Below are 26,025 nucleotides of genomic sequence, written 5' to 3'. Positions count from 1 at the left end.
TTAACTCATAGGTACTGAGGTTATTTCACTAGAAAAGCCACACAATTATTCTTCAGTTGCCTCCAACAGCACGAGACAGGAGTGGCACTCCTGGTCTTTGCCGTATGACCGCCCAGGTCCACTGCGCGCGTGTGTGTGTGTGTGTGCGCGTGCAGGTGCTCTTACCGGGCGGGTTGTTGAAGTCTAAGATGCGGTGGTGAGACTGCAGCAGGTCGGGGTTGCTGGATGACAGGTTGCCGCTGACAGGAAGCGCAGGGGGGATCTGCTTGGACTGCCTCATCCCCACGATGCTGTCGTCCTGTGACTGCCCAATCCCGATGTCACTGCGGAGAGAGACGGACCCTTCAGCTAACGTACCACAGCCTTCACAATGCCTGCACTTCATCTACTACACTGTGACTCTTTAACAGGCTGGGCAGCCTGTGGATATTCATACTGTAGCATGGTTTTAGTAGCAATTAAAGCTGGGTTATGTATTATAGTAAACAGCTGCAACATGCTTCCCTGAACAAACAGTGGATTAATTAAGAGAAGCAAATGAAGAAAAATAACAGCAAAGTAATACATGTAGGGTTTCTGGGCCAGAATACTGATGCGGGGGTACATGTTTGACTCACTTGTAAGGTTTCTGGGGTAGAATACTGATGCGGGGGTACATGTTTGACTCACTTGTAGGGTTTCTGGGGGAGAATACTGATGCGGGGGTACATGTTTGACTCACTTGTAGGGTTTCTGGGGGAGAATACTGATGCGGGGGTACATGTTTGACTCACTTGTAGGGTTTCTGGGGTAGAATACTGATGCGGGGGTACATGTTTGACTCACTTGTAGGGTTTCTGGGGTAGAATACTGATGCGGGGGTACATGTTTGACTCACTTGTAGGGTTTCTGGGGGAGAATACTGATGCGGGGGTACATGTTTGACTCACTTGTAGGGTTTCTGGGGTAGAATACTGATGCGGGGGTACATGTTTGACTCACTTGTAGGGTTTCTGGGGTAGAATACTGATGCGGGGGTACATGTTTGACTCACTTGTAGGGTTTCTGGGGTAGAATACTGATGCGGGTTTTGTCCAGGATCTTCTTCAGCTTGTTCCTGCCACCCACAGTGTTGGCTTTGGTCTTCTTGCCGGTCTTCTCCAGACCCATGACCTGCTCCACGTCCACCGCCAGGTCCGCCGCCAGGTCGGGGATGGAGTAGCGGCTGCCCTTCTTGATGTCGCCGATTTTGGGCAGGTGAGGAGCGCCGTTCTTCTTCTCCTCCGCCGGCCTGGCCAGCAGCTCCTTGAACACTGTGGAGAACAGACCCATTCAGAGTCATGCGATACGACCTTACGACCTACCTTTTCAGGACAAGGCATACATCTGGCATGAAAAATAGTATCACTGAGACAAAACTGCAAACGGTTCCCATATTGAAAACAGACATAGCTAAATAATCTAGTGGAAAAACAACTTCTAATTACATAAAACAGAAAACAGAACTGTAGCTAGAGAGACCTACTGCAAGCAATCTAAAACCTGATTTTGCAGCTGTAGCTAGCATTATCTATAACGATCTAAATAGTTGTATGTTATTATTCATTAATGTAATCAGATCTGAGCTTCAAAATGAAATACATATTCTCTACTGCTTCAGAAAGTTTATATGAGACTAAAAGAAAAGGCAGACTAACGGAAAGTGCTCTCAGCTCAAGCACAGTTGGCCTCGTTCTCAGGCTGCAGGTACCTGCCAAATGCAGGTATTGACCTCCTGGACTGAACACAGCCAGTGTTTGTTCTGTTCAGCCCAGTCCCACAGCCTCCCCCGTTCCAATCTTACCTAATAAGTTTGTTTTCACAGTGATAGACAAGTGGGTATTGTTCTTCAGGATCTCGGTGGCTTTGGAGAGCTGAACATTCTCAAAGTTTTGTCCGTTCACCTCCAATATCTGCAGCGAAACCAACACAATGAACATGATTTTAGTGTTAATTTCAGGACAGAAAACCGCGTGCTGTGGGTGGTGGTTGGAATATGAATCTGTCGCAACTGTGGGGAATTACAATATGATGACAATATAACCACACAAAGAGCCAGAGCCAAGCACCACCCTGGGAAATAAGGGCTCTTCAACAGAAACAAAGTTATGGGAACTACCCGCAGAAGTGAAAGCTGTGCTGTACCTGATCCCCGCGTTTCAGGCCGGCCTCGGCGGCCTTGCTGCCGGCCTCCACGCTGTCGATGAAGATCCGGAAGCCCTTCTCCGACCCCCCCAGGAGGGTGAAGGGCAGGAGGGCCTCCCGCGAGGGCTTGGTGAGGGTCACCAGCCTCAGTTTGGCTTTAGCAGCGCAGGCAATGTTTAACAGTCTTAAGTGCCCATTCATTTTCTATCAAAAGGAAAAAAAACAGAAATGAAACTTGACTTCTTAAGTCACAGTATAATTCTGAGAAAGGTAGTGTAAATTAGGAAAGCAGGCACTTTTTGATGGAAATGTATTCTTTTTGGCCTACCTCTCTTTCTAGATTGTTCTCGAATTCTTCCAGAAAGTGAGTCATAGCAGGGTCACCTTCAAAGTCATTGAAGTGATTGTTCACCCACAGCAACACTACCCGTGTAACCTTGAGGGGAAAATAAACCAGGCAGAAATATTTAAAGTAAGTTCTAAAAACTAGGCTTCAACTTTATCTTGAACTGTATCTTCACTCCTGAATTTAGAGGCCTACATAAAATCCTTCTCTCAGAAAACAGTAATGAATCTAACAAGCAAAACCTCGTAGTTCTAGGATTGACCACATATGTGGTACTACTTTTTATGTGACTCTAGACTAGGAACTCCCCCAAAACTGAAAATGGAAGAGCTGCTTTATAGTAAATCCCTGAGGCTAGAGCGAGAACGTGTGAGTATGTACATGTCATACTTAGTGTTTAAGGTTAGACAGAGAACATGTGTGTGCTGTACCTTGTCCCTGACATTGGAGGAAGAATATGTGTGTGTTTTACCTTGTCCCTGAGGCTGGGATCGTTGAACCATTCCAGGAGCTTCTTGCCCACAATCATGGGGCTGGACAGGAAGGTCCTGTATGTCAGCAGGAAGTCCTCGATGAAGGTGGGGTCCACCACAGAGTGCTCCTCCACCAGGTGCATGGTTAACCTTTCGGTTGTGCCCTGAAAACAGGTGGATTTGACTGTGATGTCACAAAGCAAAATACCTATTTGACGTGTTCTTATTTAATGCATACCTGCCAAAACATGTTCAAACAACATCAAATTTCAGATCACAGCGTCAAGTACAGATCATGAAACTTTTTTTGTTTGCAATTATTGGTTTCACCTTTTCTGTCACAGATTTTAAAACCAGCCGAAAGTTTTATCTCGACACAAACTACAACAAAGGTTTACCTGGATGTCATTAAACAAAAACTTGCAGCTATGCTTTTTAAATAAGTTCCAACCCCCCCAACATAAAAATGTTTTTGCAGCTCTTCCAAGACAAGGGACTCTAAGAGAAGGAAAGGAGCTAAAAATACATGGCCCCAGGGGGAGAAGGCAGAGGGAAATGGCTGTCTGCTGTCTCGAGGCCAGCTCCACTGACGAGTTACTCAATCCACAGGGGGAGCCAGATGATTAATACAGCTCAACAACATCAACGCACCACTGCATCACAACACAGCATATCCGGCACCTCACATTATTCCCAAACAATAAAAACCGCTTCTTTTCATTTCTTACCTTTCACTAAGTGGGATGCTGGATTTTCTGACTATTTTTCTTGCTTAATTTAAAACCATGTGAAGTCGTCATTAATCATAACGAATTAAGAGGTTGGATATTTCACATATCTGACAGTAACCACAGTGGGCGGATAACTGTAAAGTTATAACAGCTGAAACTGAACTGACACTAAAAAGGGAAGAATACAGTGAGAGCCTACAGGCGAGTACAGGCACAAATGAGCAGATTCCTCCTCCCAAGCCAAGACCTAAATCCGTTACTTCTCAGTCTCAGGGAAGCTGTCCGTACCTTAATGACGATGTGTCCTTTCCTGGTACCGGTGCGGTCCAGCTCACGGTGCTCCTTCACCATGACGATCTCGCCCTCCTCCTCCACCTTCTGCATGTTCTTCTCCACCTGGTTCAGGATGCAGCAGTAGTCCTGCTGGGCGATGCACACAAACTGGAGACAGACAGAGAGGTTGGAGTCAGAGTGGCTCGGCCTCAAAAATGAAACCGCCAGGTACTCCCACAGAGGGGAAACAGAAAGAGGGATTTCCCTGAGAGGACCAGGCAAAGATTCTCATGACATCACTGGCATCACGGCTTCCTGTTTTGGTATTCCCCTGCGTACGGCGTATTGCCGGGCAAGACGCTGGGAGCTTCTGTTGAAGGATACGCACCTGGCAGTCGTCCACCTTGGTCTTCATCACCCCTTTCATGTACTCCTTCTCCATGGTGGGGGACACGCCGAAACTGTTCCCCATGCAGAGGATCTCCGTGCGCCCGTCAGGGTGGGTCACCTCCACAGAGCCGTTCAGGATCACTGACCAGGAGTCCAGCTGGGGCAGAAAAGCCACATGTTACATACATGTAGCCAGTGTGACTTACAAATCTTACATTTCACACAATGTCCACCAGCAGAGCTAGATTAACTGAGGCAAGTCAGGTACTGAATCAGGCTCATGGGTACAAAACAGCACCAGGAATTCAAACCTGTAACTCTACAGCTCCACTCGACTAACCACTACCCCTCACTACCACATACTACTTTCACCCTGACACAGTAGTAAACTCAACTTAAACAGGCTAAGTATAGCTACATCATGAAACGCAATGCATGCAGCTGATGTCTAATGAAATAATTTTGTGCGCTGTGCACAAATTTAACAAAGCTCTAATAAACGGATCAGCTTTGCAAGAACATGGGCCCTCTCTTTCTGCTGAATTATTCGCCAATTTTGAACAATAAGCATTAGTGAATGTGAGCAAATGTGAGCAGTAAAGGACAGCTCGTTAAAGAATATTTAAGATGCTTTCAACCATCCCTTTTCAGATTGTACTGGAGAGTGACTGACAGCTTAATTCTCCCTTTCTGTCATATGTAAAACTACTACAAAGATATGAGTCCTGGGTAAATTGGCTTGTGTAACTGGACACTGATAGTGAAGTGCTCCCACCCCAAAAGATGGATGCATACAAAGGACTGTGGGCCTGTTGTTGTTAGCATCAAGCGATTCGTTTTGTTCAGATAAACAGATGTGTGTTCTCCAGTAACACGTCCCTTTATGTATCGACAACTCATGCACAATAGGTCAGATATCCAGAGGAGTACACAGGGATTTAGAAGTGATTATTATTTTTCGTTATCTGTGAGATTATTTTTCGATAATCTTAATCAGCTCAATCAGAGAAGCAGTAAATTTGTTAAGGCTAACATTTATAGGAAAACGTTTACAAAACCCTGTAATTCCGTACGCATACAGCGGAATGTATCATCTCAATTATCCCCTCAGCAGGGGATTATGTGATACTGTATCATTGTTCATAGGGACAGGAGGAAGTGCTGTTTGTGTAGACAAAAAAAACAAGGGCAAATCTGGTTGAGTGTAACGGTAGTCTCAAAATTAGAAAAAACAACTTATCTGGCTTGTATTGTAAACAAGGAGTACACTTTTCATGTCTCATGGTTCACGTTTGAAAAGAAAAATAAAAAAAAAAAAAAAAAACTTGCCACTCTCAGGAACCATCATGACTGCATACATCACTGACCATGATAATGATCCAATTTAGATCTGAAATCAAAATTAATCTGTAATAAATCCTTTAGTGGGCAATTTTTACATGTCAGTCAGTTTGAATTCCTTTTATTATCTTTAATGTGGTATTATTTAAATGTAATGATAATGATAATTTTTGTGGTATTGCATTTGCAAGCCCTTATCATTATCACCCTTCAACAGTAATCCTTTATTATCACGGTGGGGCACAGTTAATCTACTGAATGGTGTTCAGTACATTACGAACAGGACCACATGTAACTATCTATTCTATATTCACTACACATTTTGAATCAAATTAGCCTCAGGGACAGATTGGTATTTGTTCTTTTAGTTGGAGGCACAGCAGTGGAAAATGAAAGAGGCTCTTCAAAAGTGAGGCCTTTTCACACTGAGAAGGCCAGACAAGCGATGCGTTTTTCTGCCTCAGCTATGGATTCAATTTCACGATGCCACGACCGGCGGAGACAACAAAAGGCATCCTTCTTTCAGATTTAACGGAGCAGCAAACCGCTGTATCATTAAAGGTCGAAGACGAGAAGAAAACAGAAAAGGACTGGCCCGCAGGCGCGAGCCGTTCCGCTGACCTCCTCCCCGTCGTTGAGAACGATGGTCCCGGCCCTCTCCACCACGGCGAACACCATGACGGCACACAGCTCCCTCCGCACGGACATGGTCATGTTAGCGAACGCCGGCAGCTGATGCATGAACTCCAGTAATTGTTCTGTTAGGAGGAGACGCAGAAATAAAGCTAGGGTTTCATATTAACTGTCAAAACACTCGCGTGTGAGGTGGAGATACATGAACTCCCCCCATCCCAGCTTCTGCACCAATGAACACTCTCTAAATCATTAGATTTGTCCTATATATATATATATATATATATATATATATATATATAATTTGCCATCTATGATAGGGAAGGAACCATTCTTTCGTAGCAGTTCTAGTGTTAGAGGCCGCCTGCAGTCTTTCCTTTCATAAAGTTGAATGTGCACATTGGGCCACTGGCATCTCTGTGTGACAATTAAAAGGAATCCCTGTAATAATGCGAGCTATGACTGTGACCACAGGTAGGCTGCAGAGACTCTGAAAGTATTGCCAGTGGACTCCTGGAGGTCCTGCTTTCTCAGTCCACCACCATCGTAGCAGACATGGCTGGCACTCGATGTGATGTCATGCCATTTGAAGCCATGCTGTCTGCAGAATGTTGCACAGCCTGGCAGGCAGTATTTTCTTCCCCGGCACTATGTCTTCAGCAAACTCTTAACACCAACAATATAACATGACATTGAACACCACTATAAATAACTTAAACATGAGCTAATTTCTCCCTCATGCCTGCAGTAATAACCGCATATATGAGTGAGAGGGCCAAATCCTCCAGCGCTGTGGGGCAGAGCCGCAGGCTGCAGACACCCCGGGGCCAATAATGGTGACAGGGTGCTGAGAGAGGGCCTCTCAGCCACATGATGTCACCATATACAAAGAGCGAGAGCTCCCGCGCAGAGCACTGCAAGCCTCTCATTTTATCCCATTAGCTGACCAAAGCACGCAGTGCACTTCCCAAAAAGCTCTTATCAGCTGCACTGTAAAAAAAAAGTCAAGGCACAAAGGATTTCCTGAGCTTGTAAACAATCTCTTAGCAATGGATAAACCTGCTACGCTTTTCTAGCAACTGCACAAAGGGTATGGCGTGTGTGTATGTCAGTGGTGCATTGTGGTGTGTGATATAGTATGTGTGGTGTATTTATAAGTTTGGCATACGTTGTATGCTGTGTGTTTGTGTGTGTGCGCGCATGCACTACAAGCTGTATATTGTATGTGCACAATTACGGTGTGGCGTGTCCATGGTATAATGGTGCATATGATGGTATATAGGATGTATAGTATATGTCCGTGTTGTAAGTTGTATGTGCGTCCACTTACCAATGTCATCGTCTGTCCTGTCCATGGGGTCTTTCTCCAGGCAGTCGCGCACAATGTCCCTGCTCATCAGGGGGTCTGAGGCCCGCTCGATATCTTCCTCATCGTCGTCTTCCTCTGAGTCCACCGCCGTCTCGGGCAGCCCGCTCAGATCCATGTCTCCGGTCTCGTTCTCCGTGGCCTGAAGGAAAGAGACTTAACGGTCACAGACAGCCAGCTCCAGGTGCACCCCCAACAGCACCCCTTTTTATCAGGGGCGCCTTTAACAGAGCAGGAATTAGCCTGGGGAAAGGAGCCACTGTTATCACCCTAACACATCAGTTACCATGAAGCCATTCCTTCAGTTGCAATACATGTGACTAATGAGTTCAAAATTTAAGACAAAGGAAGACAAATATGCTTCAGTTTTAAAAGAGGCGCTGCAAATAACTATCTACTCTCAAACTGAACACAAAGGCCTTATCTATCAGATGGAATAAGTACCAGCACCATGGTGAGTGGAGAAACCAACAGGACTGGGTAGGGATGGGGGGGGGGGGGGGGAGGTGGGGGGTGCTGCTGCCACTCAAAAGAGCTCAGGCTGCCAAAGCAGCAGGAGAAGAACGGTCTCTCTCACAACAAGGGCCTGTAACAAACGGCGCAATTATCCCTGACTAATCTGCTCCGCGCCGAGATTGTGAATTCATTAGTACCACGGGCACTCGCTCCATCTTATCCGGAGCCACTTTGCCACCTATCTGGTGACATCAGACTGACACAAATCAGAAGGGAGAGCCAGAGAGCGGCTCGGCCATCAAGGGTAGACAGATGGGGGGTGATGGGGGGGGGGGGGGACACGATGAGGCATTAAGTCCCTGCTGAGGGAGATAAGAAAGAGAAAACAGCCAGGAGGTGTGGGGGGGATCGTGGGGGGGTGGGATCAACACCTTCCAAAAAACAAATAGAAAAAAAATGCTTGTGACACCCTTCACACATCCTGTAACCTGTTAATTCTGCTAAAACCATCTGCCCTTGTCCTCACCCTCCCCTCTGGGTTTTGCCCCGCCCCCGCGTCTAGCCTTGTTAAATTCTGCCCCTCCTTATCGCTGCCTGAAATACACACACACACACACACCCTAAGCTGGTGTGGGCTTCCTTTGTCAGGAAAGAACAAACAGCCATGATCCTAATTAATGCCTTAGAATAAATCTCTTCGTTGGAAGGAACACTGCATATTTTCATGAAACAGCATGTCAGGCCTGTGTAAACTTCTGTTGCGCAACAAACTTGCAAGTGCTTAACGGAACATCAAGAGGAACAAAGGATTCCCATGTACCGCAGAATCCCATTACGTTTGCCTTCCTCACCGTAGTAATTGCTCTCGTAACGTGGTTTCCTTTCCTATGCACCGCCTTACAGTAGGATGCTGTGCAGAGTGAATGCTTGGAGCTTCGCTTTGTTCTGGACTGTGAGACCTTCTCTTTGCTACCCACTTCACTTCTGAGACCGAGTCTTCGAGCCACCGAACACATGCACAGTTGCACTCTTTCAATTACAGCAGCAAAAAATAAAAATCTTAAATGTTGCACAACATTGTGACAGAAGGTGGCACAAGAGGATCGGAGAGAGAGAGAGAGAGAGAGAGAGAGAGAGAGATGGGGGGGGGGGGGGGGGGGGTGAAGAGGACACAGGGTAAATCATGTCCAAGTGTTTTAATGCTCAAGTGCAGTCTGCTGGGTCTAAACCCAAAACGGATCCCAGAACAATGCTTGTGTGAATCCCTTCCAAAGTAACAGGCTTGGCAGCCACACCCTGACAGTAGCCTGGTTCTGACTCCCATTCTGGTGGCCTGTAACTGCAATTCACAGTGTGACACGAAGAGGACTTGTCATTACTTCAGAGCATGTTCATCCTGCTCATCAATAGCTCATACAGAATAACTCCCTTCCAATTATACATAATATGAACCAAAAATACGACTATATGTAGAATTGTACTTAAATATAATAAGGGAAGCTTTGAACAGGGCTCCCGCTATGATGAGGACATAAGACCTTTTTCCTCATTGATGTTAATCGGAGGCAAAAAAGGGCCAAAGATTACACACAAATCCCCGAAATAATCAATTATCCTTTCCCCACACGCTAACTGAGTTTATCTCATAATGTACATTGTCTGTCACAATGAATGGGATGGGGGAATTAATATTTCAATGGGTCTATTCTTGGATCAATGCTTTCAGCCATCTGAAGAACAAATTTCATGATTTATTCAAATAGAAAACAGCCTGCCATCTTGGCCAGTCACAGGATAATTCATCTCACAGAGCAACAAAGAGTGGGACCGGCGCTGGGGGGGCAACCGCAAGGAACAGCAATACTGCTGCTACTCAGCTTTTAGCGCAATGCTTCACCTGTCATAATTCATTTTAAGCAGACTCGTACCCAACACCAGCTTTCAGCAAAAGGCAAGAAAATAAGCAGCCATCTATGCCATCTCAGGATTTTAACAGCAGCGAGCAGGGAGCACTGATTTACAGCATATGAGAGTACATGACAACAGAACAACACATGCATTTAAAATAACACATGATGCACCGCACATATTGCGTAAAAAATCACCTACATAAAGACAGTCACAGTCTGTTTTTCCAACAAATACATCATAATGTTAAGATTATAGCTTTGTGGACATCCAACAGCCATATATCGGATCATGTTTTGTGCGCGCGTGCGTGTGTGTGTGTGCGTGTGTGTGTGTGTATACATACATACACACACTCAATCACTGCAACTATCATCTAAACTTTGATTTAGCCTATTCACCTCACAGAAAGACCAATTATTTTAAACATTAAATATATTTTAAAAATATATGAGCACATCAGTTACTTTGACTTGCCTATTGTAAATATGACAGCAAAATACAAATCACGCCTTCTTCCCTTTATGTCTGAGATGCCTGGTGAGTTCACCACTTCAGTATGACTTGCAATGAGCTCTGTCACACAAAGACACCACTCCAGCCCATTACTGATCCGTCAGAACCTGCTCCATTCCTCAATAAACACAACAGCCAAATGGCATCAGCGACTCACTTCAATAAAACAGGGAGACTAGACAGGTCAGTGGAATGCCATTACATTCAATTCTAATGCCAAGACAGCGATCCCTGATATATTGCTACAGAGGTTTGGAAAAAGAACGTGCTCAAATCAAACCTGGGCGCCCACATCACGTCATTTCTAATTAAGATAAATGCCTTATTCATCACACTTGAAGGTTCTTCATTGTTCATTCGCATCTTAACAGTTTGATGTTCCAGATACCGGCCCTTGACAGCTTAATTAGCCTCGTGTGTGTCTTATCTGTCACGAACAAAGTGCCATCATTTGTGTACTGCCACTCCTAATTGTGCAGTTTTAAATTAAATTTGCATTCAGATGGTGTCATATTTAAAGCCATCTACAATCCCAAGTCCAGACCAGCAAAGCACTCCGCAGCCCGCAGCAGCGGTCTCTGCCGTAAACAGAAATATTGCGTGGCAAAAATATACGCCATGTTTCGTGACGAGCTGTGTTTTTGGCTCCCTTGTCATATTTTGATTGCACGGACCTCTGTTTAAACCACAGAGGATCTCGATCGCGGCAGAGCTGGATGAGCCCCTCTGTCGCCCTAATCATCCGCGTTTAATGCTCCATAATCCCAACACAGTCGGCCTGGAATTTAACAGGGAATACTTCATCTAGCCTCCACGAGCAGAGAGCGGGCTACAGCGGGGAAAGATGGCAAGCTTTCTATAACACTGATACCAGCCCAGTCTACCTGCTGTGGGTATAAATTACTGATACTGACCCAGTTTAGCAGCTGTGGGTAAATACTACTGATTCTGGCCCAGTATAGCAGCTGTGGGTAAATACCACTGATTTTGGCCCAGTATAGCAGCTGTGCGTATATACTGCTGAAACTGGCCCAGTCTAGCTGATGTGGGTATACATTACTGATGCTGACCCAGTTTAGCAGCTTTAGGTATAGAACACTGATACTCACCCAGCCTAGCAGCTTTGGGTATATGCTACTGATACTGCCCCAGTCTAGCAGCTCTGGTGTATATATAATGCTGATACTGGCCGAGTCTAGCAGTGCTGGGTATATACAGTACTGCTTATACTGGCACAGGCTAGCTACACCAGGTATATAAGTTATTGCTGTTGCTAGCCCAGTCTAGCAGGTCTAGATGTGTCTGGGCAGGGTTACTGAACTGTCTGCTGTGAATGGCCCAGTCTAGCAGCTCTGGGTGTATCTGGGCAGGAAATCACTTTATGCAGGGAGAAAGGCCAGTAGGGAAGGTACCAGGGACATGGGGACGGGGAAACAAACAGATGGCCCTGTGACTGGGATCAAGAAGTGGGCACAGCGGTGCCTGTGGATACTGTCCCAACAGCCCAGCAGGGGGTCAAGTGTGAGCCAATGGGGTCTCTAGTCACGGTAAGGGGATTAGGGTGGGTTAAGCCAGGGAAGCCACAGATAAATGATTCCCCAAAATTCAGATGTCCATCTACAAACAACACAGTGATGATGAAATATCACCGAATGCATTCTCTGTGTGTATGTGTATATTTTTGTGCTGCCAGTAAGCTTATTTTTAATGATATTTTCCCTGAAAATTCTAAAACACTGGAATCGCATTTACATACCCAGAGAGCACACATCACATAAATATAAATAACATCCAAACATAATTAAAATACTGCCCCCAAGGCTATTAAAGTGCACCTTGGGTCTTCCCATAAAATAATATCACTATTTAACTATTCACACATCACTATATCACTACTTAATATAACTATCTACCCAGTATTTAATTATTTTTATTGTACATTTATATCATTAGGGGTTTAGGTTTATTTTATATTTTTATTTTTATATATTTATTTTTATTTTTATACAGCAATTTATTATTAAATGTACCCCTTTTCCACTGTAATGCTGAAACAGGGGTGGATTGAGCCGGTGTGGCACAATTGCTTTCCACTACATCAGACACCACCAGAGTGGTAGTACGTGGTATGACACACAGATGTAGGTATTACCAATCACAGAGACTGAATTGTTATTGCACACTAAAACTGATATGTTTCTATTGATTAGAGAAGAGCAGAATATATTTTAACACTGATGCAAGCAGCATGGTTACACAGCTTTCTGTCTCCACCCACAGCTCATCTGTATGCAGAGAAGCATAAATAATGATAAGCTGAGCTTATGCACCTTATTCTCATTTGGCTAAAAGGAACCTATCCAGAACCTGAACTAAGCAAGCTAGCCTGGTTCAAGGTCAGAGAAGGGGGGGTGGAGGTTTTAATGGTTGCTACGTCCAACAGAACCGTTTCCCTGGGCTTCACAGAACACTAGGATGCCCTTAACGTTGTGACGTTTCGCGTACCCTGTGGGCTTTGATCTAACAGCTGCTGCAGCAGAGCAGTACCTGGTAAATGTCTGACAGGCTGCTGCTCCCAGAGTCGCTGGTGATGCTACATCCTGAGTGACTGGAGGACACGTGGGTCACCTGTGGGTGGAGGCTGTCAGCCAGGTGGAGCTTGGAGAAGTCTGCAGGAAGCTGCACAGAGGCAAAACAAGCGGTCAGAGGCAGAGAGCTCGCTGTGCATGTATGCACGCGCACACACACAAACAAATACAAATGCACATACAGGCACATATTCATACACGCACACACACACACACACACATTCATACACTCAAAGGCAAACACACAAAACCACACATCTGTCTGTACCTGGATTTTATTTCAAACCAAATTACACTTATGTCACTTATGTAGCTGACACAAGCTGATATGTATATTCTCATATACAGTACCGCCTAATACTAAAAACACAGCAGGACAGCTAGCTTGCGGACAATTGGTTTGTTGTGTAGCACTTTTTTTCTATCCCAAAACACTGCGAGAATGGAAGAAGTCCAGAAATACTGAATTTAATGAGAGAGGCAGCATTAACTGCCATCTACATGGTAATTGGAGATAGAGCTTAGAATTCCTTAATATCTTTCTTTTCAAGAATCCCTGGAGGATGCTCTAGTTTGGAAAAGTACAGGCTTATCATCTATGGCAGAACATTTGGCAAGTGTTTCCTACTAAATGGAAATAATTCCAACAGCAGTAATACACATTAACACCCACTGTTAGAAAACTCATTACAAAATAAATTACTTCTTCCTCTATATGTACTTTCATTTCAGACTCACTTTACAGGATTTCCCATTTCCACAGCATATATGTATGGTACAATATGAAGTCATTCCTCCTGCTGCGGAGACATAACTGGTGATTCCAGGCTAATCTGCCTGGGAGGTAGATCATCAGGGTGACACAGGGGTGGGGACCAGAGAGCATGGAAGGTGGGTGGAGAGGAGATGTAGTTTACAGGATGCAGTTAATGCAAACGTCCTGTTTTGCAGTGGATGATGGGAAATTCTAGTGGTACCAATCAGGGCAGCCCAGTTATAGGTGAGGATTATGGGCTGGAGGTGGCCTACACTTCAAGCCCCTGAACGATGCTGCTGGTGGCTTGAAATTGAAGAAAGAGGGAGAGACGAATTTTGGCCACCGAAGAACAAATATCGTTGAATACTGTAAGGACTTCCATCTGCAATGACACATACACTGAAAACGATCCTGAAATTCAGGCAGCACACAGCAAGCACAGTAAACTGCGTTTACTGCCTACAAGCCAGCGAAGGCATTACCGCACTGTGCTGTATAATTAGATTGGACCAGATGGATATATCACACACTCTCCTGAGGTAGGCATCAAGGCAAAAATAGGCAGCGAGAACAGCCAGGTCTACTGAGAGTGTGAAGCAATAAACACAAGTCTCACACAGTCAAAATTCACTCATACGTGTATAACTTTCCCCTTTCATCTCTGCCTTTTATGAAAAGAAAAAAAAAAAAACGGTCATGGAGTAGTACTTGCATTTCAAGTGAATTTTCAAGCACCAGTGTTGGCATTAATAATTTACTACTTTCCTTTTTTTCTCCCTTATTTTTAATTTGAATTTCTTAAATACTACTTATGACAAGTTATGAATATGCAGCTCTTCAAAAAACATAAATTTAGTTTCAACACAAGCCAATTACCATAATAGCAGTAAAATATGTGAAGACAAAAGCACTTAATGGAGTTCACTGTAGAGCACCTACATTTCAAGTGCTGAACCTCTGACATCAGTATTAATATTAAAATTCCATTGTTTTCCATGACGTACTGGTTCATAATTCCAAACACAATGGCAGGCTATAAATATATAATGCCACAAAAAACATAAATGTGGTCCCTGCACAAGCCAATTACCATAACACAAATCAAATATGAACTGCACAGCAGTAAACAAGATATACTGTGATATGAAAACAACACAAGAACACAAAATGTTGAAATGCTGAAAACTGGAGATTAAGAACTTCTACTATTCCTGCTTTTACTAAAGGCGACATATATCACAAACACACTGAAAAAATTAATCCTACAAGGACGCAAGTCTTGACATCTAAAGCTCCATTGGTAAATCCTAAGTGTAAAGTATGGCTCCACATTTTCAGTCCTACTACAGTTATGCTGTTTAGTATCAATTACACCACCTGAACCAAAATGGTCACTGATTACAAAAAGCACACCTCTCACACTGGTCTCAATCTTACAGTATGTGTATTATAAATCTCATTTGCGATGCATTAGAGTTCCAACATGCAGGGAGAGTAGCACTGCATCCATGGTCATAAAACAGCTACTCCAAATTGAAATCTGGATTGAGTTTATGGTTCAGGTTTATGGAAAATACGACTTTAAGGTTAACGCTGGAGAAAGGGGGTTTTGTGCGACTGCTGTCCGATTGCTGAAGCCAAACTCTGCACTCTGAGCGCACTGTCCCATCTCTGCCTATGGACCGCCATCGGGATTCATGTCCAGCCATTGACATGGGAACCCTCCAGGAGCCACGGACGTGCTGTGCTGCTGGAGGAGTTACTTTGAAGGGGTCGCATCCATGCCAGTGCACACCGGTAATTTCTTCGTTAGCGGCTCCTTGCAGAAGCGATGCATGCTCTGCATGTGCTGAGAGGAGGCGGGGGCCCCTACAGTGATGGCATGCCGTGGGGGGGTGAGGAGAGGAGGAGAGCCGGCCACACTGCTGCTGCTGTTGGTCTGTATGCCTTTCCTGTCTCAACTCTGGCCCAAAGGTCGCTGGCACTGTAACCCTGAGCGCTGCTAAGCCTGACAAGCCGGAGCTGCAGTGGGCAACTGAACAAACGCACGCCCCCCCCATTCCAGAGAGTGCATCTGCCATGTTCTGTCTCCCGGTGTAGACCGTACACTGTCATGGCAGTTCGATGCAGTGCTTTGGGTGACATCCATGCATCTCTATCCATGGTCCTTTGCAAGCTTACAGCTGGGGTGTAATGGAATTAATTCCCCCCAGAGGCTGCAACAATTCCACAGCTAACGCACACTGAGGAGTTAGGCTTCCTTTATTAGCAGAGTACGTTTCTACTCTAGGACACTCTGGTTATTTTAATGCTATGAAGTATATGAATACAGGAGTATTTCTGTGAATGTGAGAATTCACTCAGAAGGAACAGCAGCAATTGCAAAAATGTCTTATTTTCCAAAAGATTTAAGCTGTTTGCAAAAGGAGCTTTTATCTTAACCCTCAATTACAGCTAAGAAAAAAATCCAGAAAACCACAAGCTGACAAAAACAACAAAAGCACTGCTCAATGGCTGTGAACTCTGCCAGAGTGTCTGAGGTCAAATGGTGAATTATTTCTGCTGTACTTGCTATCCTGAAGGAGCATCTAGGACATGATGGGAAACACCTTCAGTACAAATATAACCCACAGAATGGACTCTGTGTTACTGTTTAGTAGGACTGCCAGCAACACCACATAAGGGAAAAATGAACAGCTGAAATAAGCCCAATTTAAAACGTAGCTAATGTTAGCCCAGGAGATTGCAGAGAGGGCTCTCACACACCACAACCTGTGATAAATGATTATCTTATTATGTCAGATTTTAAAAACAATTAGTGTAGGATGAAAGTCCACTCACTCACTGACAACAAAAATTGGGTCATTTTCCCTAAATACCTGCGCCAGATTGGATTTCAGGCCCAATGAATGAAAATGCAGACTTTTATTTTGTCTATCAGCTGTGATGTACACAGAGGGGATTTGTTTTGCCAGTCTGGAGGATGGCGTTGCCAATCTCCAAAAAATCTGTTAAAAAAAAAAAATCCTGCAGGTGGCCTTCTGGGAGGACAAAACCATAAACCCTCACTGCTCTCGGTGACATCAGGGCTCTGCGGGCCACAATCAAAGAACTGAGGTCTCAAAGCTCAATTCAGAACAATAGCCTCACGCATCCAATTTTATCCAGAATTTAAGCTCAACACGACCAGTGAGTGCCCTTCTAATTGGTTAACTAGCGTGCGAGCCAAGGTCAACGCGAACGGTACCAACAAATAATTAAGCCTCATTGATCTCCTCGCGCAGAGGGAAGCGCCACATCCGCGCACAGGGGGGAAAACGTGCTTATTTTAAGCCGCTGTACACAGCCCAGATCGCAACTCAACCGCAGCGCCGACGCGAGGTTGCACAAAGCACCCGGAGCAACGCTCCCTCTCCCTCTCCCCCTCTCCCTCTCTCCCTCAGAGTGGACGCACGCAGCTCATCTCCATCCTGACCTCGTTTCTGCCGCAGACGGCCCTTCTTACCTCACAGCGGCAGCCAATCGACACGTCCTTGCTTGAGAGAGAGAGAGCGCCGCACCGAGGTGACGCACCTCCGTCTCCATAAACGCCTCCTTTTAACAGAGCCGCGCTTCTGCGGAGACTCTTACTTCACATCGCAAAGGGGGGGGGCACAAATGGGCAATCATTTATCCATTTAGATACTGAAAGGAACTAATTTTTGCGAGATCTCATCTCAATATGAAAGGCCTGAGAGTGCCTCAAAACAAACTCAAAGACCCAGGGCTGGATTGAAATGTTAAGGAGTGCGGCATTGTGGGAACATTCTATTAATACCACAAACATGTCATCCATATTCCATAGTGTATTGCAGCCATATCTGGGCTAGATGACTTGAATATGAATGGGTGATTCATCTTTCCCTTGGTAGGAATGTTATTTCAAGAAAAAAAAAAAACATATAGATATTGAAAGATGTAAACAAAATGTGCTATCGCAGACATGCACAAGAGGAAATGTGCTGACTAAAATACAAATAATAATGAAGCACTCCCATTATACTGCAGTTCCGACTCAAAGGTCATATTTTAATTCCCAATTTGATATTTCAACAGAAGCCGCATGCTACCCAGCCAAAGTTCAGAGAAGCTTGAACCTTGTTTGTCTGTACACGGTGAATGTAATCCATCTTGACTAAGATTTTTCAAGAGATCAGGGCATTTAAATAAAACCATAATAGCCCAAAAAGAGCCAAGAGCAAAATCTGTGCATATCTTTCATATTGCGAGATGAAACAAGAAGACAATATTAGAAGTAATATAACAGAAGTAATACATTTCAGTAAATAAGGTCAGGATAAACCTCAGAACAGTTAGGATACCAAAATGTCCATTTCCAATATCCCTTCTCCACTCAGTCAGAACCAAAAACATCCTCCTCTACATTTTCATACAATTTCAACTCCATATCCTGACACCACTGCTTACACATGCTGTTTATACATGAAGATGCCTCCTTTCACTCCCACTTAGGACAGCCATCAATCAATAAGTGACGGAAGCCTTCTCATATCCATGGGGAAAAGATATTTCCAGCACATTACCGCAAACTCAATTGCTGCCTCTACCCAGCTGCAAGTAGAAACAAAATCGAATCAACAGCCAATCTACAGTTCACTCATTCTGCACCAAATCAAAGTGAGGATAGTTAAAAGCTATATGATGAATGAGTACCATACACACATCCAGTGTATACTACATGCAGCACACTTGTTTATTAAACCACCTCCCTTGACTTCCCCAGGTTGTTACTGTAAAAGGGAACTCAGCTCTCAGCTGGTCTCCCTGTTTAAATAAAATTAAAATGTATAATTAATGTGTAATTACTGTAGATATGCTAAGAATATACAGTTCTTAGCATACATTTAGTTTGTTCAAAAACATTTCCATCATTCACTAGTACACAATGTGCCATGCAGGTTATGATACCAAAAATATAAGCCTATATGCAATTCAGAGATGTACGTTTCTCTACAGCAGTAAAATTTCTGTGTTTACTGCTCTCCAAAAGAAGTTAAGTCTGGACGCTTTACGATGCATTAGAACATTGTTATTCTTCTGCTGTATTCATGGAGGTGCCCTGCCCGTGGCAACCTTGGGTTACCTGGCTTAAAATCGGTGTTTACTCACCGCTGCCCATGGTGAAATGCATCAGGGAGGGGGCTGCCTGCCACGCAACACCACAGCTTTCTAGGTATTTACAAGGTAGTCCACCGTGCTCTTCACTGCATTCTGCTCTGTGATTGGCCAGGTCAGTGACCTGTGAGAAAGCACGTGAACTAACCCACATTCACAGCTGCTACTCTTAATTCAGCCGGCAAGCACACGCTTCAGCAGTCTACTACACACGGGCTCATCTAACATGCGACGCAAATGAAAACAAATAAAGGGCAACACATGTCATGAATATTATCACGCATACAGTATAAAGGTCATTCAGCAATCACCACAAAAACAGAAGCAAAAAACATACTATAGAAGCAACTAAACATAAAATTTGATATTGCTGAGACGGGCAGAATCTATTCCACGCTGAAAATGCAGGATGACAGTACTCATTTCATGGCTAAAATGTGGTAACATTTTCCCCACTGCCGCCCGTGAGATGCAATGATGCCCGCTTCATCTTGAATTACACTTAAACCAATCAGGGAGAGTGATGGGTTGAGGAAATGATTCAATTTCCTGTAGCACGAAGGGCCCGCTGAGGATCTTCCTGTTCCGTTATCCTGAAATCCATTAACTCACAGGAGAAAGGAATCTTTACCCATCAGCGGTGGATAAACCATCACAGATGCACGGGCAGCATCACTGAGAATCTGCCGAGTACTCCCACAGCTTTGGTAAGTCAGCATACTGCATTTCTCCAGGCAACACAATCCAATTCAACTGGATGCCAATTTAAAAACAGGTGACATTCCTGAGATGTATTAGTGATGGGTGATCTGTAGGGGGTTCCACAGAAAGTGTGGGCTTAAGACCCAGGCTGAGCCAGATTTTCACAGCAATTAATCTGATCAGCAATGAGCACTGAACAGAACAGAACACCTCCTTAAAAACCCCACGGCAGTGCAAGCATTGTCGATCAAAGAGACTACATACTCCACAAACATTGAGTCAAGAGGTCAAATAACTGCAACTGGTTTGGACAATGTACAGTGATCCTTTACTAGTGACCTTTCCACGTCTATACAGTTAAACAAATCAAATTAGAAATTAAGGATTAGGAAGCTCTCAGGCTATTCTAGGAAGTGCTCTCTCAGTTGCACATTCTCTCTCGAAAACTCTCTCAATAACTTCATGCAAACCATTATCACAAGAGCTTTTAAATTTAGGCGCTGAAGAGCAAAACATTGCCACAGTGCCTTTGATTTTTGTCCACAACCGTTCAACAGACAAGCGGCAGAGGCAGCGATCAAGACTGCTCCGCAGACCTATTGACCTAGATCTTGGTAAAATAAATCATGGTCAACACGCTGGCAGCATAATCTCTTTCCCCTGCAAAGGCAGACAGTGCAGCGTTGGGCCGGGCAAGCAGCAGCAGGCCGGGGCAAAGCGACCTTTCCTACCTGTCCCTGACCGCGTCTGTGCAACGCCGGGATGGGGAACGCTCGGAGTGCGCCGCGCGGGAGCATCCTGTGCCGTCTGAGGCCGGTGTGGCCCCCGAATGGAGCTTTCGCCTCCCCAACCGCAACTGGATCAAGAGATTAAAGCCCCCGTGCTGCCTACGGGCACCTCAATTAAACTGGACTGCCATCCTGAGAGGCTTACCCACTGGCTGACACCGCAGCAGCACAAACCAGTAATTCGCACAGGAAAGAGATCTCTTTCACGCAAAAAAAAAGCTCTTCTTGACAAACTCCATGTCCCCTCATCGCTGACACATCTCAAACCCACCAGCACAGAATGAAACAAATGCACAGGATTTAGCTGGGCAGTGGAGTCAAATCATTTGCTGCAAACCCTACACCAATAAGGATGAAGTGAAATATCTCAGGAGTTCTCTTAGTTTGACGACCACCATTTCCAAAACACTAATTAAAGATCCTCCATTTTCTACCAGGAGACCGAGTGCTGTTGGGTATTCATAAAAGCATGCCTGAACTCTTAACGGATATGCTAAAGGCACTTTGAAGACATTAACAATTTGATCTGTGCATGCAGAAGGAATATAAATTGCCTGCTTAGAAAGATCACAAAAATGGGGGCCACAGCAGAGACACAAGCCACTTGTTCCTGGAGATTACAAAGACCCTTCATATGAGCCCTCCCTTGGGAGAAAGCTGTGGGACAAAGTGCAGCTGACATCAGTGGATCAATTCATTTACAGCTCACCAGTATATTAAACATGTCACTCTCCATTGGTATCTCTGTCGAGGTATATGGGAGAAACAATTAACTGGTACACAGAGCCAGACCCACTAAAACGCCTGATCTGTTTCAGTGTTATGTGGAGCCTGTTATTCACTTACCGTACACAACTTGCATTCCAACACAGTAGCTACTATTCACTCCTCATACCATTCAAGCCTGTTTTAAGTTCAGTTTTACCTCAACAAATTCAGAGATCTACACACAACAGGGTGACTGACACACACACACACACACACACACACACACAAAGCTTTGCCAGCTTTTAATAAGATGGAAGCTCTTCATCTGGTAAGTCTTTAGCTGACATTTACATTTACCCTTATTTTAACAAGGACGCCCTACATATTTCTAACATTCTAAGTTCAATTTCTAAGTTCAACATTATATTAACGTGAGAAAAGTGCTGGTGAACCATGCAAAATCCCTGCACATTGTCGGAATTTACATTTAAGCCCACTTAGCTCCAACGAATAAATGCAACCACCCAAGCCTCTAGTTCATTAATAAAAACCCAGTTTTATTTCAAAGCGTGAGCTTTCATGTGTTTACGTATTGCTTTCGATCAGAATGACTTATTCCATAATTAAGGGGCTCTAAAACTTAACGTCTGAAGCCTTCGAGCTATAAACAAACCACATTTGTCCAGGTAACCAAGTGTACAGGATAGCTGTGCTCTCTCCGACACAAATCAGTAGCCGTGATAAATCAACGCGGAATTACACCGGCTGACACCCCGACGTGATGATCAGCCATCATTAATTCATCTACGCACTAGAGCAAAGAAATCAATTCGCGACCATTATGCGGTGCTTTACAACACATCTTTATATTCGCTGGTTAAAGGCTCGTAAATAAACGGTGCTTCAATACTTACAAGATTTTTATCCTGCTGGCCCATGACTCCATGGTTGGCAGTAATTGCTAATGGTTTCATAATGAAAAAATGTACAGCGCACTGAATTTTAACATCCTGGGCCGTCTCTCTCTCTCTCTCCTGCTGTCCCCTTGCTTGTGTCTAGCCGTGTGCAGTCAGCCCGTCCGGCTGAAGACGCTACGGCTGGGGGAGTTGTCGCCGCTCTCCGCCTCAAACGTCAAACAGAGCATCACTTTCTTCCAGTAAGACCAGCCTGCCTCCATATTTCAACAACGAAAAAACAACCACGCATACAAAAATTGCACACGAGTTGGATTTTTTTGCATTCGCGCTCAGAAAAAAAACATTTAAAAAAGCACAAGGAAAACAGCAGACCGATCGTCCCCGATGAAGTGCACAGCACTGGTGAATTTAAAGAATATACGGTAAAATGGCTGACCGCACATTCACACGCGCGTTCGCTCGCTCGCGTTCACACACACAGACAGACTCCCTCAAAAGGCATGATGCGGTATTAGATTAGTCTGGGACGTGGAACCAAGCCGCCGGCAAACAGCCGGGCATTGTTAACATTCCCATTTCATTTATAACCAAAACGGAGGAGGGGATAATAAAGGGAAAAAAAAACGGGGCAGAGTATGTCAATAGGGACCTCCTCCTTCGCAGTTAATGACGCTCAGTGTATGCTCGCTGATGCCTGCTGCTCCGAGCGCCCAGTCGCCACAATTAATCCCGGTCGGTTTGACACTGACTGACAGTTTGTTTCAGTATTTGTGTCCCCTTTTCTCCTTTCATCCCCTTCTTCAATCATGGCTGGGTCTTCAGTAGCAAATTACAAACGGTAGCAGACACTTCACTAACGTTGGCAATAAGCAGAGAGAAGCAGGGCAGAAGGCAGAAATAAAAAAAATCAGGAACCCACCCCCCCCAACCACACATGCCCAGCGAAAGTAATGTCATTATCATGCTTACTTTAGAGGAGGACCAGGGCTGCAGGCAGTTGGCATAGCAACGAACAAGAAAAGCCATTTCCTGGGTAGCAAGTGAGAGAGAACGCTTCCTTCTCAAAGGGAGGGAGGGAGGAAGGAGAAAAAAAGAGAGAGGGGAAAAAAAAAAAAGAACACGAAACGGGGCTGAGAGAAAAATAAACGTACACAGCCAGCTTCAGACTGCAGTCCCCTCAGGATACACACACCGCCGCTCCAGCTCGGAGCGGGCCGATCCCAGCTACTGGGCTTGGAGCCTGCACTGGCACAGCAGAGAGCTGGACCAGTGATGTAATCGCATACTGATTTCCCCTCGCGGTCCTTGACTGCCTCTCCCTCCCTCTGTCTCCTCCTGTGAAATATTCAGCAGGAGCGAGAGTGGCGTGGTCTCTTCAGAGGCATGCCCACTCAGGCGTGGCACTGTATCAGTGATGAAAGCAGCAGCAGCCAACAGCACAGGAGGCTTACAGAGTAACTAGAGCCTTTCTGCACCATCACTGCTACCTTAAGCAAGCAGTGCCCAACCGAAAATAACAGAGTGCACTCACTGAGGGCACACAATCAGCTGCGATTCTTGTATTAAGAACACTGATGTCTTACAAATCAAGAGAGAAATGTTTAGACATTTGTTATCGGTATCCGGGTACACAGCTTCTACGTCAGCCACCAGGGCATAGCCACAGGAAAATAACACTTCCAGCGTCACCTTCCTCACGTGGCAAGATTAGCTGAGTATGATAATATAAATAGAGCAGCCAAAACAACAATGTCAACTGTGCAATACAAAACAAACCTTCAGTCAGTTTGATTGGTCACAGAGGATAGCATACAACCCACAGGATTACCAGCAGCTTATCTGGATGCAATTTAAGAACATCAGCCAAGATGGAACAGGCTTCCAAAATGGCACCTATGCTCCAGCTGCGCTAATTCACTTCAAGTGACAAACTACAAAGTAGTTCTGGTGGTATTAAGCACCCAAGGATTTCAACGCTAAACGAAATTAACCCCATGTTTAAAGTAGTACTGTTGGCTGAAGAACCCTCTTACCGTTTGGTACATACGTGTGACTGTAAAATATTCCTGGAGGTTTCAAGAAGAGTTTGTACCATGTCCTTCCGGACCCCAAAAAAAAACTGATAGATTTTACCCATGGTGCACTGTGCCAGCAAGAGACTGAGCTATTAAACACAGAACACCATTTTAACACTACAAAACCTGGCCCGTCAGCGCGGGCCTATCAATAATCTTAAGGATAGCGGATGCACCTCACGTCCAAATTCTCACTAGTACCTGACTGACTTCAAGCTGCGGTGCGAACAACCTGCAACCCCTACTTGTCTTTTAATCAAGTACCAGGAGACATCAAAGGCGTGCATTTTACATCCCATCTGTGTGCATTCCTGTGCTTTGCCACTGCGTTGGCTGTTAATGAAACACAGCGTGCTTCTTGGGTTGACGCTCCGAGAAGCAGCCACCTGGTCGTGCGCAGCCCACTCTTCACTTTAGCAGCACGGAGGCGATTTCTCCCGCATTACAGCTCCAACAGCTGCATCCATCCAACAGCTCGCTGTGTAATGACTGTTTTTATTATTCCAGGCTACTGCACTCATGTCAAACTTCAAACGGGCGCTAAGTACGTGTGATGACATCACTGCCTGAGTATAAGCATAACAATCATGGCTTCCCCTCTCCAGTGGATGAGCTCAGCAATATGGTGAACTATGAATAGAGTCAGCACTCAGTGCTGCTTGAAAGGGGTCCACGCTAAGAGGCGGGCTGTAAAAACGGATGAGTGTTTCCATGGGGGCATCGAAAAGCATCCCACCACAATAAACAATGACATCAAAACGAATGGCAAGACAAAACTTCCTCATTTAAAAACTGAGACTCTTGCCTCCATTTCAGTAATCAGCACAGTAATAAGTTCCTACCAGAAGAGCTCTTCAGAGACTCCAAACTCAGTCATTTACATTATAAAAACCAAATTATGGCAGATTGTATATGCTGATTTAACAGATTCACACAAACACAAACAGATACAGCTTTCATTTTTTTTCCTGTTAATTTCTACCCATGTGCCAAATGGCAGCAGGAGCTGAATAATGTCTTGATTTTAAATTACATGTCAGTCATTAACTTTTTTGTCATCACAGAATATGCACCTGAAAAGCACTGCGCTAGATTTAATTTTATGTTTTACCATAGTCATAGTATGAGGAAAGCTGCATGGATTTGAATTTTGAATAGAAATTAAACTGTATCAGTCTCAGACTGCACAAGCTATCAGGACAATTTTCATCTTGGTATTTTTGCTCAGAACATTTAGAAAGCACCTAATTTCCATTCATTACTCCAACTGGAGAGACCATCTAATATAATCTTACCTGCAGCTGTGCACTGCACAAGGCATTTTATGCATAAAAAGGAAAAACAAATACAAGAACTGAAAGTATGGAACCTCAGAAATGCGGAATTCCAGGCATCAGCACATAATACTGAGCTGAGTAGTACAAGCATGACCAAAAAGTGATCACATCTTAAAATTACTGTTAGCCATTATTGGGAAAAGCAATAATAAATTCAACATGTATAGTATGAGGAAAGCTGCATGGATTTGAATTTTGAATAGAAATTAAACTGTATCAGTCTCAGACTGCACAAGCTATCAGGACAATTTTCATCTTGGTATTTTTGCTCAGAACATTTAGAAAGCACCTAATTTCCATTCATTACTCCAACTGGAGAGACCATCTAATATAATCTTACCTGCAGCTGTGCACTGCACAAGGCATTTTATGCATAAAAAGG

General features: G+C 44.5%; 1 protein-coding gene across 9 annotated transcripts in view; it reads right to left on the bottom strand.

Annotated features, from left to right (window-relative positions):
* LOC118769425 (rap guanine nucleotide exchange factor 2-like) overlaps positions 1–26,025 on the bottom strand; it is a 104,715-nt gene that overhangs the window by 12,751 nt on the left and 65,939 nt on the right. For 7 of the 9 annotated variants that reach the window (XM_036516500.1, XM_036516506.1, XM_036516499.1 and 4 more), the window contains 11 exons: positions 13,144–13,275; positions 7,681–7,858; positions 6,339–6,475; positions 4,375–4,533; positions 4,002–4,154; positions 2,982–3,146; positions 2,492–2,599; positions 2,164–2,367; positions 1,823–1,931; positions 1,034–1,292; positions 166–323 (listed from right to left, as the gene is read on the bottom strand). In XM_036516500.1, the coding sequence (XP_036372393.1) occupies positions 166–323; positions 1,034–1,292; positions 1,823–1,931; positions 2,164–2,367; positions 2,492–2,599; positions 2,982–3,146; positions 4,002–4,154; positions 4,375–4,533; positions 6,339–6,475; positions 7,681–7,858; positions 13,144–13,275 (1,762 nt within the window). Of the gene's footprint in view, positions 1–165; positions 324–1,033; positions 1,293–1,822; positions 1,932–2,163; positions 2,368–2,491; positions 2,600–2,981; positions 3,147–4,001; positions 4,155–4,374; positions 4,534–6,338; positions 6,476–7,680; positions 7,859–13,143; positions 13,276–22,228; positions 22,508–23,200; positions 23,261–26,025 lie in introns of those variants that run through there. The other 2 variants (XM_036516508.1, XM_036516507.1) reach the window with 2 other exon arrangements.

This window comes from Megalops cyprinoides, chromosome 22 (assembly GCF_013368585.1).
Source record: "Megalops cyprinoides isolate fMegCyp1 chromosome 22, fMegCyp1.pri, whole genome shotgun sequence".
Taxonomy (NCBI): Eukaryota; Metazoa; Chordata; class Actinopteri; order Elopiformes; family Megalopidae; genus Megalops; species Megalops cyprinoides.
The sequence above is the reverse complement of the archived record's forward strand: the minus strand, read 5'-3'. Positions and strand labels throughout refer to the sequence as shown.